Below are 11,166 nucleotides of genomic sequence, written 5' to 3' on the forward strand. Positions count from 1 at the left end.
AGAGTAGTATATATATATATATATATATATATATATATATATATATATATATATCAAAACCATTGGACCATATTCCTATATATATGGTCGGCCCTGGCATCTGCGACGTGAAACAAGTTTACCTTGTCGCCAGGTGGCACCACATATGTCAAAGTCGAGTCCCACATAACCACACATATGTCAGTACCGCGGCTGCTCTCTCTGCACATGTAGCGGTATAGCAAGTTGTAAGCCTATGTGTAAGGTTATACATAACCACGTCATACATAGGTCATAGGTCATTAGCATCGACAACACGGTTATAACGGACATAAACTTTGGCGTTCGAAGCCGGAAACACGTCACGGAGACGACCTCGTCGGCAGCACGCTGGCGCCATCTATGTGACGCTGCAGTCCGGTTCGGAGAACTTCACCGTGGTGTATTGGGAGAAGATCGGACAGAAGAGAGCAAGCACGGTGCCCATGATGGCGAGCATGTATCCCCAGCCAAGGCGGCAGTCGCCTGGGTCGTAGATATCCGACGGGCCGCAGTGGGCGCGCACCAGCGGAGAGCCGAGGCCCAGGGGATAGACGATCAGTCCGATAGTCATGACGAACACTGCAACAGAGAAGAATGTCTCCACTTAGACTTCTCATTATATATATATATATATATGTGCATACAAGCATATGTACACACACACACGCAAGCGCGCACACGCTAAAACGCACGCACACACGCGCACACTCACACACAAGCACACAAGTACGCAAGTACACGCGCTTACGCGCACACACACGCTTACGCGCACACACACGCGCGCGTACGCACACACACACGCACGCACGCACGCACGCACGCACGCACGCACACACACACATACACACATAAACACACAAGTACACACGCACGCACGCACGCACGCATGCACGCACGCATGCACGCACGCACAACACACACATGCACTCCCCGATCAATATATGCGAAAGATATATATAAATATTATATCAAAATCCAGACGACTCCTTAGACATCAGATGACTAACTATATAAAGACATTATAACTGAGAAGATTATAGGAATCATTTGAGAAGATCCGACCACTTCTGGACAGACCGGTATATTTCGACCGCTAGATGGCGGTGCGACGGGATAATGTTTCTCCACCTGAGAAATCTCGGTCCGTGAGTCCGTGCTACGTACGCTGTTGGCAGAAAGATGCGATATGATATGACTACTAGGCACTTTAATTAAATTAATTTTTTTTTTTTTTAGGATTAGGGTTAGGGTTAGGTTGTTGTTTTTTTAGTGCCTAGTAGTCATATCCTAAGTGCCTAGTAGTCATATCATATCGCATCTAACTGCCGGGTGCCCCTGCTACCGCCATCATCATAACTCTCACATACGGAAGACAACTCTGACAAAGCGTACATGCGCCGCACAAAAAAATCAAAATATCGGTTTTGCGCTACTAAAAAAATAATCGAGGTCGAAAAAAATCGAGACAGCCTGACACATCGTCACGCAGACGACGTTGACTACGGGCGGATAGGCTGATGAGCCATTCTCTTGATAAACGACTGAGGAATTATGACGCGGATCCATCCGCGACAACGATCGTCAATGAAGCGTGAAACCTGACGGGAATTACGGGACGTTAATTTCAACATTAATTCGGAGTGGAATCTCATTATTTGCGGCTACGCTGCGTGAACGAATCGCCACTCGTGCGAGCGTCGTGTGATTTTTTAGAATCAGTCGTATGATGATGCATCATCCTATTTCTTATGATGGCAAACGCCAACGCGTGTGCTGGTAGCCTGAAGATAGGCACGGGTACAATAGCCGGCGGAGAACGAATGCTAGATAAACCTGTGGCACGATAAGCCTCCGAAAGAGAGAGAGAGAGAGAGAGGAGAGAAGCGCGAGAGAGAGATAAAAGGTTATAAAGAAAAGAAGGGAGCAAAAAAAAAGAGAAAGATGCTTGGCTACGCCGCCGGAGAGCGCGAGAAAAACAGATAGATGGAGAAAGAAAAAGATAGAGATGTTAGAAGGGGAAAGAGAGAGAAGAAGGGGGAGACAGAAGACGGAAAGAAAAGTGGGGAGAAGAAGGCGAGAGAGCGAGAGAGAGAGAGAGTAGAGAAGAGCGAGGAGCAGAGCGAAGAAGAGAGAGATAGAGAGAGAGAGAAAGAGAGAGAGAGAGAGACGAGAGAGAGAGAGAGAGAGAGGAGAGAGAGAACGAGAGAGAGAGAAGAGAGAGAGATAGAGGAGAGAGATGCTGGATAGGCCTCATGATGTACGCCGCGCGAAGAGCGTACGAGAGCAAGATAGAGTGGGAGCGAAGAAGGGAAGAGAAAGAGATTTATAAGAAAAGAGGAAAGAGAAGGGGAGACAAAGAGTCGAAAGAAAGGGGGGGGAGACGAGAGAGAGAGAGAGAGAGAGAGAGAGAGAGAAGCGAGAGAGAGAGAGAGAGGCAGAGAGATACCGAAAGCCAGAGAGGCAGAGATCAGCAGAGGCAGGAGAGAAAGAGGGTGTCGGGTCAGGGAGAGAAAAGGTTTGTTCTCGGTAAGCTCTCACAATACCTCTCACGCTTAATCATTAAAATCCTGAATTGTCCCCTCTCCCCGTCGTTCCCTCAAACACTGACATCCCACCCACGGATTCAGCCTCTCTATAGTAACAATTGAATAGTTTTTTCAACACCGCGTAAAATAGCACCGACCAACTTCAATGCATAAAATGCGGCATGTAGTGGATCAGTAGGAGAAAGGACTCCCTCCATCCGCGCCATGTAATGGCTAGTGTAGGAGAAGACTTCGGAGCGCCCCATGATTGGCATGTAGTGGGCTATGAAGAAAGAAACGACCTTCCCCATTCAGGGCAGTGAGTGGCTACTAGGGCAAGAAACGACTCCCTACATTCGGCATGAGATGATATTAGGAAGCAAACGAGCTCGCCCCATCTCGCATGTAGGGGGCTGATGTAGGGAAAACGGACCCCGCTAGATTGCGTCAGCATCTACTGAAGTATGTGAGATAAACGACTCACACCCCCATGCGGCAGTAGTGGCTATGTGAAAGGAGAAACCGGCGAACCGTCCCAGTCATTGAGGGCGGCATGGTGAGGGCGTATGAGGGAAGGAAACGACACTCGCCGACTTTGCGTAGGTAGGTGGCTGTCAACAGGAAGAAAGCGGACCCCAGGTTGTCTTTATATTGGCTATATTAATTATATATCTGATGCCCGCCGATTCGGACATGATTAGCGCTCGATAACGAGAAGACGACGTCCAGTAAGGAGTGGAATCGGTATGACCGAACACGGCCGTCTTGGAGACATCTATCATACAAAGCAGCGGATGCGGCTGGGAATGCTGGTATACAGTACAGTAATCGCGCTCGCAAGCCTCATGTAAACGGGCGAGGGATTGCCAAGGCGGCAAAAAAAACCGGAGGCCGCCCGGCCTGCGATGAATAATTACAACCCGGCTCCATGAAAAAATCGATGATGAGTTCAACAATGTACAGTTTTAGAAAAAAAATATAATTTAAATCGACACGCAGCTATAGTTAATATTTTAATGACATAAATAGCTTTCCTACAACGTTATAATTACAATGTCACGTAATAGATATATAGTATATATAGTATATACAGAAGAACCTTCTCGCTTTTAGGGAGCCATTGAAGGGTGAAATATATGTTTCTATGCCACCGACGTGTTCGCGGTGCGTCAGTGTAACTCCACGCACGACCTCGGACTTACTCGAATACAGTGAATTCATTCAGCCCTAGCTGCTGATGCTACATCAGCACATAACCTGATGCGAAAAACCCAAGAACCCCTAACCCTAAACCCTAACCCTAACTATCCTAACCAACCCTAACCCTATCCACTCACCGCAACCCTAACCCTAACCCTCACGCTCACCCTAACCCTAACCCTAATTAAATTTAATAACACTAATACAACACGAACACAACACACAAATGATAAAGATAGAAAAAAGAAAAAAAAAAAATTAAAACAGATGGGATCGAGAACGACCCATCAACCATCAAGAAGAATCGTCGGCCCTTACCGCGCGCGGCTATTTGTCGGCGTCAAATATTAATGTATTGCCTCATAGCATACTGGATGGCGGCGTGATTGGTCAGGCCACGACTACACACTGACGTACACGTGACATCACGGGCGACTCACTCGGTAGCATAGAAACATAATATCCAACCAGACTTGAGAGTGGCCTATAGAAGCAATTGCCGTCTATTGTTAGCCCAACGCCAAACTCATCGTGACATATGGCGACCGTCGATTACGATTTTGCGCAAAACCCGCAACTAAGCCGGATAAACAGTCTATGAGAGATCCACCAAGGGAGAGCTGGAGAGGAGAATATGAGGTACCGGAAACCTGCTACGATGAAGTGTAGAACAGAGGAGGAGGGCGTCCAGCCCCAGTGTGTCGCGCTGCTGTGGACGTGTTTTGTGATCGGTGAGGAGATGAAAGAATAAAGTAGAGAGAAAGAGAGATAGAGAGACACGGAAGAAGCAAATCGCGGTTGAAGTTTTCACAAATGAAGGGAGGCGGAATGAGAGTGAAGTCCAAGTAAGGTAGTAAGCGAGGATAGAAGGACCGGAGTGGCTGAAAGAGAGTTCGAATTAAATCGGTCGCAATATACGCGGTGTCGATGCAATAGACGAAAGTTCAAGGCTAGGCGCATGGACCGTGGATCCGGTCTATAACAGGTGGACAATGGGAGGACGGAGGGCATGACAGAACTCAGGCATGCCATCATGTCCTCTTGCTCACGTTCGTAAATACTTAGATGGGAAGAGTTTCCGTAACTTTTATTTTCAAGGTAATATAATTACATATTCCTATTGGACGCTTATTGGCCAATGATACCGTAACCAATAACAGCATCGCACAACATATGAATACTCACGATCCTCGCTACACACAGACACACACGCGCGCCGCACACACACCACACCGCATCACGACCAACACACACTACGCCCCCCATGCGGCACGCACTACACATTGGCCACACGCCGCGCGCGCCGTCAGCACAATTAGCCCTACATAACAGGCAAAACTAATGGGGCAAAAGCTTTAAACACGCTATGGGTTTTTTAACCCCAGCCTTGCCGAGATTTTGAAAGGACATATTACTGTCGCAACGCGGCCTAAACTAAATGCAAATATCTTCACACGACAGCCAGGCAAAAAACTAAACAACTAGTAAGGGCGAACCTCACGTCTTGTCATCTCTAGCCCCCCGCTCTCTCCTCTCTCCCATGCTTTCTCTTCTATCCCCCCCCCCCCTATTCTGTCTTTGCTCTCTTTATCTCTCTATTTTCGCATGCTCTCTTCTCTCTCTCTCTCCTCTCTCGTTCGCCCTCTCGCTCTCTCTCTCGCTCCTCTCTCCATCTCTCCCGCTCTGTCTCTCTCTCCCCCCTCTCTCTTCTTCTATCTACCTCTCTCTCACTGAAGGCGAAAGAGCAGAGAGAGAGAGAGGGAGAGGAGAGAGGAGAGGAGAGAAAGCACAGCTGCGTCCCGCTTACGTTATAAAAATTACGTGTCGAATGCCCTCTTTTCAGTTCGATGCTTGCAGTCCCGCCTCGGTAATACAGCCTCACACTTCTGCATCCATCCAATCTACTCCCCTCTCCAAACCGTTGCAGAAACCCCTGTTTATATAATGCGACTCTTCCGCTAGCGTTTCTTCTCTCTCTCTCTCTCATCTTCAATATTCTTTTCTTCCCACGCCTCTCAGTTCTAGTCGCTCCCCATCCCTCCCTCCTCCGTCTCTCTCAGTCAGTCTCATTGTGGCATCTCCCCCTCCCTCCTTCTCTCTCACAGCCGCTATGAGTGCTCTCCTCCCGCTCTTCTCGGAGATTCTCTCCTACTCACAGTCTGAGATACATAGCTGCAGGTCGAGCAATGACATAAAAGCGGCAACATAGCAACAACTGAGCGAGGATGGTGGCATCTATCCGACATTACGGCGTGTGCAGCCAGGGCTCATGCTCGGGATCGCGAGTAGTATATAGTTGTCCATTAGAAGACCTCGCCGTGCGTACGCGCGAGCACAGCATCAGACCGTCCTGCTCATAACATCCTCTCGGTGCGTTCCCATCAGCATCAAGCCTGCGGAGATCGAGGAGAAGGCTTCCATGGCCAGCTGGAGGGCTTGCAATGACGAGCCCGGTGTGCCGTACGCCGCATGCGCGCTGATGACGACTACGTGCGGTCGTAAACGTGTCGAGCTCTAGCGTGAATTCGGCCCGGATTGGCAGAGCTCCACTATGTAACTCCGCCGCCGTCCGCCGCCGCCGCCGCCGGCCGGCTTTCGTTGCAACCGCCTGCCGCCCGCCCGATTGTCCGTTGACGGCATTCGATTCTTACGCGGCGTCTGCCTTGCGCGAATTCACGCGCCAGAAGTCCGGCCCGCTAGGGACGCAGGATCAAGAGTCGAATGTGTGGTGTGTGGGCTAATTTGGCGGCACGGAACGCGAGATTTGGTAGTAACTGCGGAGCACAACATCAATTGATGACGTCATGACCCCGCCTCGCATAGGAATGTCCGCACTCGATTGCATTCGTTCTTGTTGTTGGAAGCATGTCATTTGCACGTCCAGGTTCGAGCGACGACTAATTACTCAGGGTCGACGGTGTCGATGGTGCCCGCAGCGCACTACCGCGCACAGGAAGAGTAATCAAAATATTTAAATTCGAGCTCGATGAAAGACGCATGCGACGAGACGATGGACGATCGTGTACTGAATTAAAACCAATAGCGCACGCGGGGCAAAGCTGAGGGTAGAGAGGCGTAAGCGGCCGACGATGGTTGTACCGTGATCCCCCCCCACCCCAGACCACGACACGCTCCTGCCACGTCATCGTTGAACAGACGACACCACCCGAAAACCAACGCAGGGCAGCTCTATAACAGTTTCGATCGGAATCAAGCAAAAAACGCCGCATGACTTTACGGTTTACTTGCGAGGAAACTCACTGCAATAAAACACATGGCCATTATCGACATACGCTTCCCTGGCTGTAACGACCATAATCCCTCTATCTCTCACTCGCTACTGTCCTTAACTCTCTTCTCCTCTCTCTCTTCTCCGCTGCTTTCTAATGCTTCTTCTTTAATTTTCACTGCTGGGCGCACCTCTCTTTCCCCAACGTTTCATTTCCGCCCCAACAACATAGTTCCTTTCCTCTACTAGTCTATCACTGGTTCTCTCTCGTCTCTCTCTCCCCATTTCCTCTCTCTAACCTCTCTCTTCTTCCTCTCTCTCCTCCGATCTGCTCCCCCTTTCGTTCTCTCTCCATCTCCGCTACGCTCGTTTCATATCTGTCCTATATGTTCATTTCCCGCTCTTTACCCCTATTTCAGCAAATATCTCCTCCTCCTCTCTCACCCCACACCCCTCCCGCTTTTAGCACAATATTTCGCCTCATATTGCAGCAACACGAACATCAGCCACCATCATGACACACACACACACACACACAAGGGCAGCACACAACACAACACACACACAGAACACACGTCGCCGCGCGCGCCGGCGCACGGCAGCGCACGCACCAGCGCTAACACAGCACACACACACACACAGCGAAGAGATCCGCAGTAGATCGGCCAAAGCCACGTCGCTCGTCCTGCAGCTACAAATGAATAAACGGCGGCGCCAACTCGCGCGCGAATAATCCAACCACCCGAACGGCAGATATCTGTAATCCACTCCATCCCGCACGCCTCGCAGCTGCAAGCTTACGCGCGGTGTAGCTACATGCGTTGCGTGTAATATGACAGCACGCCGCGCAGCCGATGATGAGCGTAATGCCTCGTGTTTGCATGCTTTGCGGATAGGTCACACGAGCCGTGACTCTTCCATCAATCGGACCGCATTCGTGCGCGATGCGCGTGAATCTGCCGGATCCGGCACTCGCGCTAGCTGGAGCATTCTTTTCATTAACGTATTTTTAGCAGAAAACAAATATTCTGACCATAAAGTAAAGGACGCGGAGTAGGCCGCGTGCGTTAAATCCACTGTGCTGGAAATTTAATGCCGGTGGGAAACTACGAATTATGAGATTAGAGGACGTGTTGTTTAAAGGCACTCTGGTATGCTTGCAGATACCAAGCGAGAGAAGAGACTAAGAGAGAGAGTAGAGAGAGAGAGAGAGAGAGCGAGAGAGAGAGCAAGAAAAAGAGAGAGAGAGAGAGAGAGAGAAGAGAGAGATAGCGAGCAGAGATACGAAGAGAGAGAGAGCGACAGAGAGAGAGAGAGATAGAGACGAGGGAGAGAAGGGAGGAGAGAGAGAAGAGAAGAACGCGACAGAGAGAGGGAAAGAGAAGAGAAAGACGAGAGAAGAGAGAGAGCGACAGAGACGAGAGAGAGAGTGAGAGAAAAAAGAGAGAGAGAGAGCTGCAGAGAGAGAGAGAACAGAGAGAGCAGAAAAAAAGAGAGAGAGAGCGACAGAAGAGAGAGATAGAGGAGAGAAGCAGAGAGGAGAAAGAGAGAGAGAGAGAGAAGAGCGACAAGAGAGAGAGAGAGAGAGAGAGAGACAAACGTTTCCAAGAGAGAGAGAGAGAGAGAGACGGCGAGAGAGAGCGAGATAAGAGAGAGAAAGATCGAAAAGAAAAGAGAGAAGCGACAGAGAGAAAGAGAGATCGAGCAGAGAAAAGAGAGAGTAGAGAGAGAGAGAAAGAGAGAGAGAGAAGATCTGAAGAGAGAGAAAGCAGAAAGAGGACGAGAGAGCGACAGAGAGAGAGAGAGGAGAGAGAGAGAGAGAAAGAGAGAAAGAGAGAGAGAGAGCGACAGGAGAGAGCAGAGAGAGAGAGAGCGAAAAGAGAGAGCAGAGAGAGAGAAGAGAGAAGAAAGAGAGATAAAGAGAGAGAGAGAGAGCGAAAGAGAGAGAGAGAGGAACAGAAAGAGAGTCCCCGGAAAAAAAAAGAGAGAGACGCGACAGAGAGAGAGCGAGAGAAAAAAAGGAACGGAGAGAGAGAGAGAGGAGAAGACAGAGAGAGAGATAGAAAGAGAGAGAAGAGAGAAAAGAGAGAGCGAGAGAGAGATAGAGAGAGAGAGAAGAGAAGAGCGAGAGAGAGAGAGAGAGAAAGAAGAAAGAGAGAAAAGAAAGAGGAGAGCGACATAGAGAGAGAGAGAGCGAAGAGAGAGAGAGAGAAGAGAGAGAGATAGAGAGATAAGAGAGAGAGAGAGAGATCGAGAGAGAGAAAAGAGAAGAGAGAGAGAGAGCCGACAGAGAGAGAGAGAGAGAGAGAGAGAGAGCGAGAAAGAAGAGAAAAGAGAGAGAGAGAGCGAACAGAAGAGAGAGATTGGGGAAAGACGAGCGAACAGAGAGTATGAGAGAGATAGAGAGAAAGAGAGAAAAGAGAGAAAGCAGAGAGAGAGAGGAAGAGCGAAAGAGAGACGAGGAGAGGAGAGAAGAAGAGAAAAAAGAGAAGAGAGCGACAGAGAGAAGTCAAGAGACAAGAAAGAGCGATGAGAGAGAGGAGAGAGAGAAGAGAAAAAAAAAAGGCGAGAGAGAGAAGTAGAAAGGAGAAAGAGAGAGCAGAGAAGAGAAAGAGAGAGACCAGAGAGAGAGAGCGGAGAAGAGAGAGAAAGGAGAAGAGAGAGATGAGAGAGAGAGAGCTCGAGGAGAGGAGCAAGGAGAAAGAAGAGAGATAGAACGATAGGGAGAGAGAAGATGGAGAGAAAAAGAGACGAGAGAGAGAGAGAGAGAAGAGTAGCGAGAGAGAAAGAGAGAGAGAGAGAAAGAGACACGGAGAGAGAGAGAGGACAGAGAAGAGCGAGAGAGAGAGAAGAGGAAGAGAGAAGGAGAGAGGAAGAGAGCGAAAGAAGAGAGAAAGAGAGAGAGAAGACGAGGGAGAGTAAAGAGTAGAGACGAAACGAGAGACGAGGAGAGAGAGAGGACGAGAGCAGAGAGAGCGAAAGAGAAAGTTAATGAACAAAAAACATCACGCGACAAAATGTTTTAAACCCCAGTAATACATATTCTCTCATGGCTTAAGAATCTTCAGGTGCCTCCGCCTCCTTCTCCTCCTCCTCGTTCTCCTCCTCCTCCTTCTCCTCCTCCCGCTCCCCTCGTATACCTCTTCTTCTTTTTCTTCTTCCCCCGTCACTCCTAAATTTTTTCTGCTCTTCCCCTCTCCCACCCCATCCTCGACTTCACCTTCTCCCACCATCACGGGCGGCTGCAGCGCGTACATGAAAGCGAGGCGACAGCGACAGGGTGTGTGACGCATCAGGACGCTCGGCGTGTTGTCGCCACCCTGTCACCGCACCGTGATTCCCTGCACCCGTGCTGCGTCACGCACGCCGGATGTACTGCCGGATGCACTGCCTGCATCCCCGCCGGCGCCGCTGCTGCTGCCGCTGCCGCTGATGTTGCTGTTGCTACTACTGCTGCTGCTGCTGTTGTTGTTTCTGTTGCTGCTGCTGCTGTTTCTGCTACTGCTGCTGCTGCTGTTGTTTTTTCTGTTGCTGCTGCTGCTGTTGCTGCTACTGCTGCTGCTGCTGTTGTTGTTTCTGTTGCTGCTGCTGCTGTTGCTGCTACCGCTGCTGCTGCTGCTGCTGCTGTTGCTGCTGCTGCCGCCGCCGCGCAGACGACATTTGAGCTGCATGCTGCCGTCGGACGGACCGAGTATGTCCACACGCACGTGACGTTTTCCCACATCACAGAGATTCTTAAGATCTCTTCGCTAGCACATTGATAAAGGTGGGAGGGCGGTTATTTTGTTATGATGTCACCGCCTGTGAAAAGAACTAATAACGTCAGCCATGTTTGCCAAGTTTTCGAAAGCACTTTACTTTAATCAATGTGTGATGATATTCGTCGCAATTTAAGAGTGCGGGCGGAAGGGAATTGTACACAAAAAGCCGTATTATTACTAACTGGTAGCGTTTAACTGGTAAAGGTCGAAGAGGAAAAATCTGGTCGCGTTGTACGCATGCGTCACACCGACGTCGCGATCCCAGCGGCTCTATATTCACGAACGGCGAGTTTGTCCAGTTACGTAATTCAATATGTTGCTTAAATCACGTATTTGTCCATGTGATGGACACTGTAAGTATAACAGCAGCAGTAGCAGTAGCAGCAGCAGCAGCAGCAGCAGCAGCAGCAGCAGCAGCAGCAGCAGCAGC

The 11,166-nt window shown here is 49.6% G+C and overlaps 1 protein-coding gene across 1 annotated transcript; it reads left to right on the plus strand.

The window, feature by feature from the left end:
- Nucleotides 1-8,607: 8,607 nt before the first annotated feature.
- LOC106814640 (E3 ubiquitin-protein ligase BRE1A-like) lies at nucleotides 8,608-9,877 on the plus strand (the record flags this gene model as incomplete). Its single annotated transcript, XM_014818977.1, has 3 exons — nucleotides 8,608-8,658; nucleotides 8,887-8,967; nucleotides 9,827-9,877. Coding segments are annotated over 3 exons (183 nt in total), but the record flags the coding sequence as incomplete, so codon positions are not given.
- Between the last annotated feature and the right edge of the window lie 1,289 nt (nucleotides 9,878-11,166).

Source organism: Priapulus caudatus, unplaced genomic scaffold (genome assembly GCF_000485595.1).
Source record: "Priapulus caudatus unplaced genomic scaffold, Priapulus_caudatus-5.0.1 Scaffold955, whole genome shotgun sequence".
NCBI lineage: Eukaryota > Metazoa > Priapulida > Priapulimorpha > Priapulimorphida > Priapulidae > Priapulus > Priapulus caudatus.